Below are 16,673 nucleotides of genomic sequence, written 5' to 3'. Positions count from 1 at the left end.
TTTTGGCAATATAGTGTACATTTCTTTGGAGAGAGCCCACCTTTAATCTCATAGCAAGCATACAGTGGTGTAATGTAAATATACAATAAGGTTTAATATACTGACTTACAAGCATATGTGTATCAAAGGGAAAAACAGGAGAGCTTCACTGGTACACTTCTGGAAGCTGAGGTGTGCTGCTGAGGGTGAAACTGTATTAACAAACTGTAAACTTTATTAAGAAATACAAGACACTTCCTGTTTCCTTCATGAGAGGAATTAAACTGCAGTGACAACAACCAACCACTAAATAGCCTCAACAATAATAATGGTATAGACAGTTCACTATTTATTTTTTATGCCCTGGACACAACAGGAAACGAGGGAAAATCTTTCCATCTTTTACTGGTGTTTCAATTGAAAGATTTCCCATCACCTTCTGGTGAGAATGGTTACTAGGACAAACAGACATAGTCAGACATCCCAACTCTCCCGGACGTTGCGGGAGTCTCCCACTATTAGATAGCGACTACCGGCCACCCGGGAGAGAAACATTTTCTTCCGGAAAGGTTTAATCTGCAGAGTAAACCTCTCCCTGCTATCTGTTTAAAAAAAAAATTATCTTCTGACATCAGGGCCACCGTCAGTCAGAGAGAGAGAAAAATTTTTTTGTCAATCAGCAGAGGTGGACCTGAAGTTCTCCATCAGGTCCTCCTCTGCTGATTGACAACAGCAGAGGGCGGGTGCAATAGCCAGCTTGCTATTGGCTATTGAAAATTGAAATAGCCAATAGCAATCTAGCTATGCATTCCTATGCTGTTTTTTTTATTCTGATGGCAGCAGCTGTCAGAATACAAAAAACAAACAATCCAGCAGATAGCCCGGGAAGCAATAGCTTCTTTGCTATCTGCCATCATTTCAGGGGGGTGCTCTCTCCCCAACACCCCCCCCCCTCGCCCCTGAAAGGGGAGGGGGGGGCGGGGTTGGTCAGAGTACTTCCCTGAAATGAGAAGGGCACCTCCCTGAAATTACTTTTTTTCAGGTTGGGATCGCTGCATAGTAAATACCTCCAGCAATGACATAGAATGGCAGAGGATCTAACCCTTTCCCGCCATATCAAAATAAATAAATAAACATGAAACATTTTGGCTTTAGATACACTTAAAAATATTGGTCACTCCTGTTTTTTTGCAAATGGGCAGGAATGGAGATATGGGACTCCCTGACCTCTGTAATTATCCAAGATTGTTGGTATTTCCTGAAAGTATATGCATTGCTCTCAGACTATAGCCCTTGTGTCTATTTTAACACCACATTTCTGTGCTTGGTTGAATTGCAACCATTACATTTTCTCTCAATATTAATCACAGCATTATAATTGTTCCTGCTGCAGTGTTTTTTTTAGTTTTGTATTACGACAAATGCATCATTCTGAACAAACATCTCCATATTTTGTGTTGTTTAAATGTCTCATTTTGGACCCCCTTTGCTTTGTTCTTAATTTGTTGTTATTTATCCTTAAAATTACTAATACATTACAATTGCAGTGGCAGTTTAACCCGTTTGAAAAGCAGCACGTCTTCAATGCATTATCAAAGTCACATATGTGCTATTTAGAGGGTGTATTTGTTTTACTGCTAGACTATTCTTGGACACTGAAAGTGCTTGCAGTTTAAGTGTTTGCCGTGGGTAGGGAAGACAGGGGAAAGAAATCTATTTCTGTAAATGTGATATCATGGTAGATGTCACATACAGTAGCTATCAAAGATCATACGAACTTGCAGCTGTGAAGTGAACTAGGTTGCACAGACTTTAAAAAATTAGGGCTATAAATGTGACAGGGTGCATAAAAGTGTAATAAGGCTATTAAAAGACTTTTGTTGAAACTCTTATGAAGTCTGAACTCATAGGGCAAACTGGCTAGGAGGAGCTTTGTTAGACCACCCACTCACCATTTATGGGTGGTTAACTGACCACATGGTGCCCAGCTGATGGTACTTATGGAGACTAGGTCACGTGTATCATTTTTGACCAGGGACAGCAGGCTGGAAGGAGGAAGCAAGAAGCTTGAAGAGGGGATTCTTGGCTAGATCTCCATACTACATACCACTGCAATTAAGGTTTAAGAAGCTGTTACCTGCTGGCCAGGGGCTGCAGGAGCCTTTAACAAAAAAAACAGAAAACTTGCAGAGTGACATAAAAGTGAGTAAAGTTAACGGGAGAAAGCAAAGATGACTACCATTGATCAGCATCTGCAGTATACCAACTCTTACAATGAAGAAGAGTACATGATACAGGAAGATGACTGGGATAGGGACCTACTCTTAGACCCTGCATGGGAAAAGCAGCAGAGAAAGGTAAAATGAGATGTCCTGTCATTCTATAAATCTGTTTTTAAATATATACTATATGCGCTGAATAGCAAAAAAAATCACTTCCGCTGCTCAGGCTACAACTGAGCCTTTCTAAGCAAGAAAGTTAATTTTAAGCATTGAAATGGAATTGCAAACAGGAACAACATTTTTTATATTCTAACACAGCAGTGAGGATATTTCAGATGGACTGTTCTGTGTGCTTGAAACAGTTGTATCAGCTGGAGGCTGAACAGGTGCCTATTACACATCCCCCATTGCGCACATGCAGCTCTAACCCCTGTCCTTAGCCTGGCTCAGGATGTTCCACTGATGCTTTTTTTGGAAGGAGTGGGCTCAGCAAGAGTGACAGATTGTTTTTCAGTATCAGCCTAGCCATTTGTTAGTTGGAGAGCTGCAAGGTGATCCTTACAAGGGAGGGGACAGAGGGATGGGAGAAGGGAGCTCTGCATTTGTGGCTTAGGGAGCAGCTGGTCCCTTGTAATAACTTTGGGAGGGTTAATGCCTTATAGGCTGGTGACATTTTCAGCAGAAGGTGTCATCATGCTGTGGAATGTATGAGAAGGGTGATCAGGTGGCATAGCAGAGACTTTATGGTTGGGTTATGACTTCAACATACAGATATAGAGGCAAGGATTGTTATCAAATCTCTGGTGACATCAGCCAAGACACTTTATCTGCATGTGTCATAAATTTTTGGGATAACATGAAACAGAGACTTTTATTTCAAATGTAGGATGCCTTCCAGTTTTTCACGCTGAAGACAGTAATCCGCATGTGCTTGAGGATTACGAGAACTTCTAAAAAACTGCCTGGGTTTTCAGGGCAAATAACCTATTGTTTAGGTATTTGACTAGTCGTGCCATGGTTAACGTGAGACTAAACCAAGGAATTAAATCTAAAAATACGTTCAAGTCCTTTAACTATTAACAAAAATGTAGCTTATTTGTACATAATTTATCTGTAGATGCTCAAATCCTCAGATCCCGAATATGTGCTGACACTGTCCTGCCTTCTGGAGGGTGGATACTTTTGTTCCCTATAGTACCTGTGTGTTGCAAAGTAGCCACAGTTCCAAGCTGGCCCCCATGATGGACTACAATCTTAATACAAATCAGTGAACTAAACATGAGATTGTAGTCCACCACGGGAGCGAGCTTGGAGTGGTGGCTCCTTTACAACACACACAGGGACCATGGGGAAAAAAGTAGCCACCCTCCAGGAGGAAGGCCAATGTCAGCACAAATTCAGAGATGATTTGAGGCTCTGCAGCCAAGCAGTACACAAATAAACTACATTTGTGTTAATAGTTAAGGTGCTTGAATGCATTTTTAAGATTTAACTCCTGAGTTTAGTGTCACATTAATGTTAGTGAGAAGGATATGTAGTCCCACAGAAGTGGGTGTTTAATCAAAGGATAAAGTCTCTGTAGTGTTATATTCAATGTAGCTGTCTAATCAGTCAAGCCGCACTTAATTTACACACATTGTAAGGTGACCTGGTGTCTTAAGCTTATCAAGGACATTTTAAAGTAGTGCTCAGCGTATAGGAGATATTAAATGAGTAATGTGCTGTAAAATCATACATATCTTACTTTGATCACATATAGACTCATTTTAATAAATATGTGCATAATAATTGCTTTTTTCAATTATGACTAAAGCAATTACATACAAGTTAATTTCCAGTATAAACTACAGATAGATAGATAGATAGATACCGTTAAATGTGCTAAAATATTTGCTAATGACTAATTCTACATAGAATCTGAATTTTATCTGTACAATAATGCATGGTACAGATTTCTAGTCGCATATTGATTTGTGCAGAAAATAGTCAGATACACTTACCAGCATAGTACAACGAAAATTGATCTTTTAAATCATTACAGATTCAGTTGCAATAAATCATTTGAGGGATTTGTTTATCTTGTGGAGACTCCAGCAGTGAGATTTCTGCATTTACCTTTCCAGGTCTGCATACCTGCTGTATACTTATTTTAATTTGATGTTATATTGTATTATATTATGGAGAATGCAACAAGAGGTTTCATGCTGATGGCAGCATTGAAATCATGATATCAGTAAAAATTTTCTAAAACTGTTATGATGCATGCAGTGTAGAACTAACATTAGTGCCAGCCCACCCAAAAGAGAAACTTTATATATAACTGGAGTGTGGTAGGCTAAGTCACCTGCAGGTTTTTCATGACTTTGGAGAAAACGAGCGGTGAGCTCATTCCACTATAGTTACTGATTCTGTTGCAAACTACCAATGTTTTCAACCCTGCTGTTGCATTTTTCATAAGATAAAATACGTGAAACACAAATGGGAGATATTGCTACCAAAGTCTTTAGGAGACATAGGAAACAGTCAGGTGTCAGACAGTCTCCTGCATCTGGCAGTCACTGAAATATTAGTTTTGGGTGGACTCACCTTTGAATTTTAATTTGTTAGCTCATTTCTGGCTATCCTGCTATTTATTTCTTATGTTAGTGTCCAAAACTGTCTATAAAAATAATGAAAAACTAAAAACATTTGCACAGTATTTTGCTCTTTGTTGAAATGCATGAGTTGTTTGAAGTTTATTTGTACTGATCATAATCTTACTATATTATCTTTGCTATACTATAGTAGACCCCTTCAGGATCCTGAACATATCTATAGGTATCTTTTCCAGTGCCCTAAAAAACCTGTGTTTTTCTATTTTTAGCTAGGAAGTTAGAACTCTTGCAGTCTGCACTGCCTCTTTTCACTTTCGGGGACATACTTTTGATCAGCAAGGCTGCCCATCACAGTAAAGGACCAATAGTGAGACACACACGCAAGAAGAGTGTAAGTGAAACATTGTGACTTCCTAGCTGAAGTCTTTATCAGAGATTTCCCCAGGTTTTGAGGCTTCCTGGATTCCTCAAAACCTGGCCACAGTGCTGCATGTGCTTGGTGTTACATATCAAATGCAGTTTACTAAGATCAGATCAACTGCTTTAAAGGGGAAACTTCCCCTGAACATTCTCCTGAACACCTATCCTGACCATTTTCATATCCAGACAGCCACTGCCTTCTCCTCCTCTTGAGTGCCAAAAATGTTCCATTGACTTTAGTATATGTAAAGCCAAATCTTCTTGTTGTGGATAGTGTAGGGAAGGGCTAAAAACCCTGTCAGGTTTTGTTGTCATATGTGTACTATTGGGGATATTTCCGTTTACTTCCTGTTCCTTAATTTAGAAAGGAAGTAAAGAAAATCTCAATTCTAAAGTGAAGGACATTTTCTCTTAGACAGTTGTTACCACAAGTGTCTCTATTAGAAGACTTCACCTTAATTTCTGTTGCAGTGTCAACTAACAATGTGGGATTTTCCCTCACTATCAGTTCCAGTGGCAATGGTTACTAGGACAAATAGAGGAATTTGGATCTCTACAGCAGGGCATATACAGCATTAAAGGCTAACAGGGTTGCTCTATCCAAAAAAAGGAAAGACTTTGGATACACTTTAAATAAAGAAGCTAGTTCAGCCAACATATTTACTTGAGGGATTATTATTGTGATATAGAAGTACTAAGAAACACATATTGGGTTCTTGGCCCCTTCTTATTATAACACACAGGGGTTCCTCCTGCCCTTATCCCCTTTATCTTAGCTTACTGGCTGGACCCCTCTCTTACCATATTTAACTTTTAAGGCTAAGCATTAGTTAGACTTCTCAATACTGCCTCCTACGTTAAAGTAGGTCTGAATAATAGAAGATTATGGAAGATGGAGAAAATGTTGCTCTATGTATGCTAGATTGGTTCATACAGCTTTCATTGATGTAATCAGGTGCCAAGATAATATATATATATATATATATGATTTTAGGCCTAAACTACTGTATATATATACTGTGTGTGTGTGTGTGTATATATATATATATAGCAATACATAAATTCCCTTGTTGACAATTGCCTCAGTCAGTATCAGTGTATAATGCATAAGGCAATAGTCATCAACAGGTTAAAGGAAACCTGTAGTGGGAAAAATGTAGAGACTTCCCTTGCTAAAAATTCTACTTATTTGGCATCTAAAGCCATATTATAAATCCTGTATAATAATAATAGTGTTTTCTTTAATTTTGGATAGAATAGGGAGTGGATAAAACCCCTGTCAGGTTCTTTTTTTTTGCCATCTGTGACCTATTGAAGAGATTTCCCCTCACTTCCTTTCCTGTGGACACAACAGGATGTGAATAGGGTTGCCACCCATCCGGGATTCACCTGGACAGTCCGGGGTTGGAATAATGTGCCCGTTTGTGAGGCCACCTCACACTCGGGCACATTATTCCAAGCATACAAAGGCGCAGACTTGCAAACCTCATCCTTGCGACGGGGAGCGGACGCTGTCTCAGGTCCCTCAATTCTCCCTCCCTCCTTCTCTCTGTTGTTCTCCTCCTTGGCTGTAGTGAGAGGAAGTGATATCAGGGAGAGAGGGAGCGGTGAGGCAGAAGTCACATCCTCCGTCAGCCATCGTGGACTGCTTTCGTCTGGGAGACGAGTCTGGGACCACCCTCCTCACCTCAACCTCTACTTACTAACAGGTATTTATAAACTTTAATCAAATTTAATATCAATTGGAAAGTTAGTATTGCACATAAAACATGACCCCATAAAAATATGCCACAGGTAACCTGAGACATCTTCTCTGGGGGCATCTTTTATGTGCAATAGTACATATCGTCCAATACAGATGTCACCAGCACCAAGATTCCATGCTAGTGCAAAATCAATTTTATTGATAGTTGTCATTGAAATGACAAGCGCTTTTGGGGCTGCGCAGGGTCTGCTTCATCAGGCTCAGAAATGATATACTAGAATGTCTTTATAAAGGTTGTGGTACTTTTATGCAATGTCTTTTCTGAGCCTGATGAAGGGGAACCTGCGTGGCCCCAAAAGTGCTTGTCGTTTCAATCAATAAAATGGATTTGCACTAGGGATGCACTGATACTGATACTAGTATCGGTATCGGTGCCGCAAGTGGCGACCATATTGAGTGGGGCAACTCAGATATATAACGTGCTGGATTAGTCTGAACCCAGTTAATTTTAATACTTTATTGCTGTGTAGTATGTGTACAGGGAAATTCCGCAGGTGGCGCATGAGCAGTACAGCCTTCTCGTCCAAACCTCTTACTTCTAACTAAACCGGAAGTCAGGTCGTTGGAGATCTCGACGAGTTGGAACTTTCGATAAAACACTGGCTTCCTGAGTGGCTAGGAAGCCGGCTTCACGTGTTGCTAAGCAGCCTGACTTTATAACCAATCAGGAAGCCGGGTGGTACGTCATGACCCGCCTCCCGGCTTCCTGATTGCTCAGTAAGCCAGGCTGCTTAGGAACAAGTGAAGCCAGCTTCCTTGTCAATCAGGAAGATGGGAGGCGGGTCATTACATGCCGCCCGGCTTCCTAGCCAATCAGGAAACTGGGCGACATGTCATGACCCGCCTCCCGGCTTCCTGATTGGCTAGGAAGCCGGCTTAATTTGTTCCTAGGCAGCCTGGCTTCCTGACCAATCAGGAAGCTGGACAGCACCTCATGACTCACCGTCTGGCTTCCTGATTGGTCAGGAAGCCAGGCAGTCTCTGCAGCCGGTGTTCATTTGCTAGAACACTGGCTTTACAGGCAATCAGGAAGCCAGGACATGATCCGCTGCCTGACTTCCTGATAATCGGGGCACACGGCACCAGTACTCGGTATCAGTGAGTGCTCGATACCGAAAAACTGCTATCTATGCATCTGTAATTTGCACTAACATGGAATCTTGGTGCTGGTGTGCTGGTGACATCTGTATTGGAGTTCTGGATATCCAGTAAGGAGTGCAACGAAGTATATGGATACTGTTTTGTATAGTATAGTGGGGACCTGTAGCACACTGGCATCTTATGGGGGCATCATTTATGTACAGAATGTTTATCTGGGTACCTGTGGCACACTGGCAGCATCTTATGGGGGCATCGTTTATGTACAGAATGTATATCTGGGGACCTGTGGCACACTGGCATCTTATGGGGGCATCGTTTATGTACAGAATGCATATCTGGGGACCTGTGGCACACTGGCATCTTATGGGGGCATCGTTTATGTACAGAATGTATATCTGGGGACCTGTGGCACACTGGCAGCATCTTATGGGGGCATCGTTTATGTACAGAATGCATATCTGGGGACCTGTGGCACATGGGCATCCTATGGGGGCATCGTTTATGTACAGAATGTATAACTGGGGACCTGTGGCACATTGGCAAGTTGTAATTAACTCCATATGATTTGTGATACATTGTGATTAACTCCAATGCGATTTAATCATAAAATACATGCATAGTGTATACTTTACAAAACAATTGCCACGAGGCACTACAGGGTTTGGCTTGAAGAAAAGGTGGCAACCCTAGATGTGAGAGGAAATCTGTCCAAAGTGAGAAAAATCCCACTTCTCACCAGTGACTGTTCTCACCGAAACAAGTATCGCCATTGAAAGATTTCCCCTCTATTCCTGTTCTGGTGAAAAGTGTGTTTTTGTCTGTGTCCCCATTGGAGAGATTTCCCATCACTTCTTGTTTTGACAGGAAGCGAGGTGAAATCCCTGCAATAGGACAAACACAAAAAAACTGAATTACAATTTCTAACAATCTGCATTAAAAACAGGTTTTAGTTGCACACTTTTGCAAAATATGTGGAAGTCACACTGCTTCATCTCGTCTCCTCTGTGTAGTATGATCTTAACTCTAATCTATGAAAGCCTCCATCTTGGAGCATATATAGCAATAGATACATTGACTGCAGGTATGCCTTGAGGTAGCCCATTCCCCCTTAAAGGCACAGGGACATACCAGAAGCCCAGCACAGTCCATGCCAGCTTAAAACTCCTGTGTGTCCCCACACCAAATGCAGCAGGCTAAACAGAAATGGCAACCGCACCAGTTAATGTGGTTACCATTTCTGTTTAACAGATATACCTATGCTAACAAATACATAACATGGCTAAAAAGCTGATTATTAAACTAAGAAACTAACACTTGCCTTGTCAGATATTTCATATAGAGCCCTGAAATCTCTTTCAAAATTGACTACTTTTTTCACCAAAATGGTCAATATACATTTCTTATCACTATGTCACCTAGCTTGTGAGCATGTCACATAATTTATTGTAAGTGATGTCAACAGTAATTTATGGAGCATCATGGTTTCTGTACTTTTCGGCAGTGACAGTCCCAGAATGTCTACAAACTTAACTGAATAGTCTGTCACAGTGGCAGAACAATCATAGTGACCCAGGTGGCCGCTCCTCACAGCCGCTGCTGAGTCAGTGACAACCAGCAGCTATGGAGGAGGTGGCTGGGCCCATCGTCGGCAGCGATGGAGGAGGCAGGGCCCAGCAATGGAGGAGGTAGGGCCCGGCGATGGAGGAGGCGGGCCTAGTGATGGAGGAGGCATGCCCTCCAGCGACCGTGGAGGAGGAGGAGGCGGACAGAGGATTGGGGCTGACAGGTAAGACGGTTTGACCAGGCCACCTGATTCCCTGCAGAGCCCCATAGAGAGTCTATGGTGGGCTCTGCAGGGTCACTCTCAGGTGGGCTGTTTGGGTTATCAGGTGGGCATAATTAGAAATCACAGGGCCCCCTACAAAATGTTGTTATGGGGCCCTGTGGTTTCTAGTTACGCCCCTGGTTTGTCATCCACTCTTTGCAACAAAATTGTCAACTCAAGCTCATAACTTGATGTGTAGAAAGTGAAGTTGACATTGCCTGTTCTGCCCAAGGGTTCTCTACTCCAGAGCTATCCTGCTTATGCTCCAGGGCTGGCAATAGAGAATACTGGCTTTACTTGCCACATACCCTAAGCTAAAAACCACCATTACTCTCTAAGCCTGTTGTAAATGCTGCACTGGGCAGCAGTGACGTGCGGTACCTCTTGCTCCGGGTGAGGCATTCCCCAGCCTCACCCCCAGCACGTCACGCCCTGCCCCCAGCAGCCGAAGCCCCGGCCCCCGTCATCCGAAGCCCCACCCTCAACACGTCCCCAAGCTAGTGTAAAGGAGGAAGGGAGGAGCCTTCCTGTCCCTCACTTGCTCCTCACTGCTGAGGGATTTCCCTGCTGTGCAACCTGTTAGATGCCGATCTGAATAGAGAAAAAGCGGTCAGCTTCAGACATGAAGCTGACAGCTTTTTCCTCCATAATTCTAGGTGATGCTTTGCCTCCCATGACTGCACATCCCTGCTGGGCAGTGACAACTTTCTGCACATTGCTTGCACTGAATGAGCATTGAAGAGATGGGGAAATTGTGGTTGGGTTTAAGGTGGACCTTAACTCAAAAAAGGTAAGGCAGTCATGGAGAAAGGGTCAGCTGCAGGGAGACCACAGGCAATGCTTTTGGCTAGTCCTTTGCCCTCTTCCTGCCTTGTTAGGCACAACTGCCATAGTTTAGGACCTCTTTAATATATGCATTTATCCATTAAATGAATGCTTTTATGTGTAAATTGTTTGGATTCAATAATCTGTGTCTTGCTCTGCTTGCTGCAGAGGGCATGGAATTCAGGCAGTCTATTCATTTTGTCCCACAGCAACCAATTTGATGATCACTAATTTTCAACCAGTCCAAGCAACAGTATTGGTGAGAAGGTCAATGGGTTCTAGCCTTCAATACTCCGTAGAATTACATATACAGTATGCCACATACCTGTCTGCCAAATATTTAATAGGTAATGTTCAGCCAGTCTTTGTGATTTTACTACTGTGAGTGTTTGTGCTCATTTAAAGATTACCAATTATGGGTGGATGCTGGTTTTCTGAACCCACTGGAATAATTATATCAGACAGAGCTCCCGTTTGAGTGTGAATTTCAAATGGTGAAGAGGGATGACAAAGGGTAAAGTGCTTAATTTTATGGTCTTAGAACTACATCAGGGAAAATCACTAAAGCACTAAATAAATGAGAATGGCTGGTATTGAACTCTACTGACTTCATTAAAAAAACAACCACTAGCGCCGACTTTAAACCATCCTTGTAGGAAGAAAGAGGACTCCATAGACCAGGGGCAGCCCCTCACAGTCAGGGAAACTGGGTATCTAGCAAAAGAGAAGCAAAAGGAGCGCCTCCAGAGTGTAAAACGATTTTGATTAAACTGTAAAAACAGCGAAAATGAATGTCTGTCAAGTCAAATGCAGGTGGGGAGCTAAGTCCATCGTGTTGCACATCAGCCCTTGGTTCTGATGAAAGAGGTCCAGCCCTAAAAACGCGTAAACCCAAAAGGCTGATGTGCAGCATGAGGACTTAGCTCCCCACCTGCATTTGTAAAGCCCTGACTGTTCGTCCATCCGCAGCTTTTTAGAGATCCTGCGATTACAAGCCCTATATCTTTGGTTGTTTGTGAGTATGTTTTCGTTGTTTTTAGGTTTCAATAAAAATGTAGAGGTCCCTGCATGCAATCAAAAAGCTACAATATTAGGTAAACAAGTATTTGTGTTTTTCTGATATATTATTTAAACAGTTTTGTCTCTAGAAACTTTTTTAATAAAAAGCTGCTACACAGGTGCTGGCAGCCACTTTCAAACAATGGGAGACCCTGATGAACCATAGTTTCCCATTCTTCCACTGGCATAGTGGATGTATTTACTACCTTGACTTCAGCTCACATAGGCACACAGAGAAACCCACCCTCCCAGGTCATCACTACAGACACACTACAGACATAAGGACTATTTCTCCCAAGTCATACAGCCTACTGGACATAGAGTGTGCGAACCTGCACCAAAAGTCAACCTCAACAAGTTTTAGTCTCAGAGCACATCTCAAGACATGTTAACAATTGCCAGCAGAACACACACATTGTGTTTAACTTATCTTCAGCGCCTCTGAGAAGAAAGAGTCACAAGCAACAGTAGTTTCTGAATAACAAAACCTTTACTTAGGAAAACTGTTTTCAACATTACCAGGGATGTACCGTATATACTTTTTCCCCATAGCAGGGTTCCACTGCAGTAAACGTTTGCCCACTCAGTCTCTAGTCCTACCACTTAACGCCATATTTTGAAGAAGGACTGGACCCCACGCCCCTGCCTCCATCCAGGGGCAATGTCGCTCCCCTGCAGGCTAGCCCCAGCTCAAGGCACTTAGATTGTTCAGCTTCAGACTTGCTCTTTCTCCCACAAGAGTTCCCTCTATGTCCAATTTTTGGACCACCACCCTAGCCCCTAACACACTTGCTTTATATTCACAATTCAGGTGTGTTGAGTGACAAAGCACCCCCATGGCAATAACCTGGATATGACCATCCCTTAAAGGGCCCTCAATCCCTCTTGTCTCATACAAATGCTTAATGGCCTGTAAGACAGCCCAGACTTCCATGGCTGTGAATATTCACATCATGTAGTACATAACAATAGCATATCTTTTACTGCATGCCCATATGGTTCAAAAGAGTGAAGTCATTTTTCACTGTTTCCACTGTACCTTTAGTTTTTGGCTCAGGAAACCCATGTGCCTACGACACATTGATCCTGAATTAGAGTGAAGTCATGTTGCTGGTTCTCCTCCTTGCTATAGAAAGCATGTGCCACTTGTTAAGGCATTGAGGCCCATGATGCACTTATTGTTTTGGTAAGATTAAGAGGAAAGGGAGGCAGAGCTTCAACTTCTTTTTCCTGGAGCCATCATTTGCTTTTCTTCTATATTTTTAGAGGTACATGTAACTAACACTTGCGATTTTTCCTTTTCTATGTACAGTCATGGCCAAAAATATTGGCACCCCTGCATTTCTGTCAGATAATGCACCATTTCATGTGGAAAAGTGTTGCAATTACAAATGTTTAGGCATTCTCATGTTTATTTATTTTGTTTGCTTTGGTATGACACAAAAAAAGTTGAGAAAAAAAAGACAAATCTGACACATTCCATGCAAAACTCAAAAAATGGACTGGATACAATTATTGGCACCCTCAATTAATATTTGGTAGCACAGTCCTTGAAAAAAATAACTGAAATCAATTACTTCCTGTAACCATCAATGAGTTTCTTACACCTTTCTACAGGAATTGTGGACCACTCTTCTTTCGCCAACTGCTGCAGGTCTCTCAGATCGGAAGGGTTCCCTTTCCCAACTGCTATTTTGAGATCCCTCCACAGGTGCTTTTATGGGATTCAGATCTGGCCAGTCCAGTACTCTCCAGCGCTTTGTCTGAAACCATTTCAGGGTGTTTTTTGATGTGTGCTTTGGGTCATTGTCCTGCTGTAAGATCTATGGATCTATGGATCTATGTCTTTCTGACACTGGGCCCTACATTGCACCCCAGAATTCTTTGGTAGTCTTCAGATTTCATAATGCCATGCATACAGTCAAGACATCCAGTGCCTGAAGCAGCAAAGCAACCCCAAAACATCAGTGAACCTCCACTATGTTTGACTGTAGGGACTGTAATTTTTTAAAGGCCTCATTTCTTTTTCTGAGAACAGTAGAATGATTGGCTTTACCAAAAAGCTGTAATTTATTTTTGCCTGTCCACAGCACATTCTCTCAAAAGGAATTTGACTTCCCCAGGTGAGTTTTGGCAAACTCCAATCAGGCTTTTTTATGTTTCTGTGTCAGCAGTGGGGTCCTCCTGGGTCTCCTACCATAGCGTCCCTTTTCATTCAGATGGCGGCGTAAAGAGCGAGCTGACACAGTAGTACCCTGTGCCTGAAGGTCAGCTTGAATTCGTCTGGAAGTTGATTGAGGGTCTTTATTCACCATTCGAACAATCGTGCGTTGCAAACTTTGATCAAGTGTTCTCTTTCCTTCCTCGTCCAGGGAGATTAGCTACAGTGCCATGGGCTGTAAACTTCTTGACAATGTTGCACACAGTGGACACAGAAACATTAAGATCTCTGGAGATGGACTTGTAACCTTGACATTGGCCATGCTTTTCCACAAAATCCAATTGGAATGCAATTATTTCTTGCAATTTGGAGAAGGTGCCAATCATTTTGTCCAGTCCATTTTTTGAGTTTTGCGTCGAATGTGTCAGATTTGGCTTTTTTCCACTCAACTTTTTTGTGTCCTACCAATGCACACAAAAGAAATAAATATGAGAATGCCTAAACATTTGTAATTGCAACAATTTTCTGCGTGAAGTGGTGCATTATCTGACAGAAATGCAGGGGTTCCAATATTTTCGGCCATGACTGTAAGTGTTCGACCTTCAATAAACATTTATGTGAAAAATGAAAACTTAATTGCAGCTGAGGAAAAGACAATCCTGCCCAAGTGAAGTTTATACATAGCATTTAGCAACTTTTACTGACGATATATAACATATTCTGTTCTGGAGATCTTGATGTAAGTCAATCATTTTATCAACCTGGTTACCATTGGTATAACCACCTGATCTTTCTCAATGTTGTAATAAAAAGATAACAACCTAGGCATCTCTTTAGTCAAAAAGACATTTGGAAAATATCTTCCCAAAAGCAAAAATTCCATTTCACAGGTTGCCTATAATTTGGTTTCAGGCACTATGCAGACTTATGGAAAAACAGAGAGTTTGTCACACAAATAAGGCATGGGATTTGTCGGGCACTGTGTACATAAACAGTGCACAAGGACATATCCAGTTTCCTTGGTTGCCTAGCAATTGACCATTTAATTTTAGTGGCAGTTTTAGAAAACTTAGCTGGCTGCAGATTGAAATAGTAAGTTTAAAAACAGTAAATTACAATTGTTTTGTAGTAATTATATATGTGTTATAATTTTTTAATTGAAGTTTAGGAACTAAGCATTTTTGTTTGTTCAGCGACACTATTTTTTTTGCAACAAAGATGACATAACCTTACAAGGTAGCTAACATGAGTGTTTCATTATTAATTCTCTATAATAAGCATTAGTCTATTTTCAGGTTGGAATTCTACAAAATGTTCTTAGTTGGCATAACATATTGATATATACACAGGGGTTTACAACATAACAGAGACAACCAACAATATATTAATCTCATGGACCTTATAAGGACTGGGACCACTCATTGAGAAGACCAAGGGAGGCATCTCACTTAATTTATGTTTTCATGAAACCCTTGTGTTACAGTATTGTCCTGGAATACAGAAAGAACAAAAGATAACAGTGTTTGCACCATAGGATTATTATTATTATTATACAGGATTTATATAGCGTCAACAGTTTGCGCAGCGCTTTACAATATAAGGAAGACAATACAATACAATACAATTCAAGACAAGATGGTAAGGAGCCCCTGAGGGCTTACAATCTAAAAGGGAGGAGCCAGTGATACATGAGGAGGTAGCTGTGTGGGGATGAATTGTTGGAGAATGTAATGGTTTAGTGGTTAGGTTGAGGTGAGATAATCTTCCCTGAAGAGATGAGGATGCATATATTGTTGTTATACAAGCACGCAGAGCAATCATTGGTCCTTATATCTCCGACAAGATGGCTGCTCAGAGTACTGTGGATCCCAAACCATATTTAATTATTGGTAGCAGGCATTGTGGCCTAAAGGAATCCATGGTCTTTCTCCAGACATTAGTCTGACAGGTAGAGGAAAATGTGTCACATTTTCTCATAATTCTTGTTTCAATTTCCCAGGAGTCCATTTTTTTCCTCTTTCACTAGGTTAGGTGTATTTGTGTATTGAACTATTTGTGTATTGGACTTTGATAAATGCAGCTTAATTTTTTATAAAAGTATTACATAGGTTAGGAACCATCACACAAACAGGGACACCACCCCTATATATACTGTATACAATATTTTATAAAAATTTAGCCAGTGTCTTTTTAAATGCACCATGATAGTTTAAAAGATAAGTGCTCTTTAAAATAAAGTACATTAATCACTTTTTCCCCCCCTCCTGTGACCTAAACAACCCCCCACCCAGTTGCATACTTACCTCAGTCTGGCAGCTGTGGTTTTTGGTGTTTGTTTACATGCTGACCCAAACATCTAAACGTTGCCTGTGTCTGTGCGGTAGCACCTCAAAGACTTTGTCCACCCTTTTACGTTCATATAAAAATAAAATGCTATCAGTTACAGTGTGAAGAGCTGAAGGTTCGCTGGATATACAATTGTCTAAAGAAAGTATTTACGAAACAAATTTGTCCCCTAAGTACAGAAATATGCGTGCATATTCTGTTCAATATGTTTTTGTTGAATTCTAAAAAAAAAGGTAACAAATGACAGGATGACAAGAAAGTTCGATCTTAAAGCAATGCGTGGCGGCCATATTGGTCACCGGCGTGTTCTGCGCATGACTGCCGCCAACTTGGAGGCGGGGCGTATGACGTCACATGACAGTGGCGTCTCACGCTT

At 41.5% G+C, this 16,673-nt stretch overlaps 1 protein-coding gene across 2 annotated transcripts in view; it reads left to right on the top strand.

The window, feature by feature from the left end:
• The first annotated feature begins 2,019 nt into the window (after positions 1-2,019).
• LOC108797319 (alpha-actinin-3) overlaps positions 2,020-16,673 on the top strand; it is an 88,177-nt gene continuing 73,523 nt past the window's right edge. For both annotated transcript variants that reach the window (XM_018568909.1, XM_018568902.1), the window contains exon 1: positions 2,020-2,336. In XM_018568909.1, the coding sequence (XP_018424411.1) occupies positions 2,211-2,336 (126 nt within the window). In that variant the 5' untranslated portion in view covers positions 2,020-2,210. The remainder of the gene's footprint in view (positions 2,337-16,673) is intronic.

The sequence above is a fragment of the Nanorana parkeri genome, unplaced genomic scaffold (genome assembly GCF_000935625.1).
Source record: "Nanorana parkeri isolate BGI_ZX_2015 unplaced genomic scaffold, ASM93562v1 scaffold33, whole genome shotgun sequence".
Taxonomy (NCBI): domain Eukaryota; kingdom Metazoa; phylum Chordata; class Amphibia; order Anura; family Dicroglossidae; genus Nanorana; species Nanorana parkeri.
The sequence above is the reverse complement of the archived record's forward strand: the minus strand, read 5'-3'. Positions and strand labels throughout refer to the sequence as shown.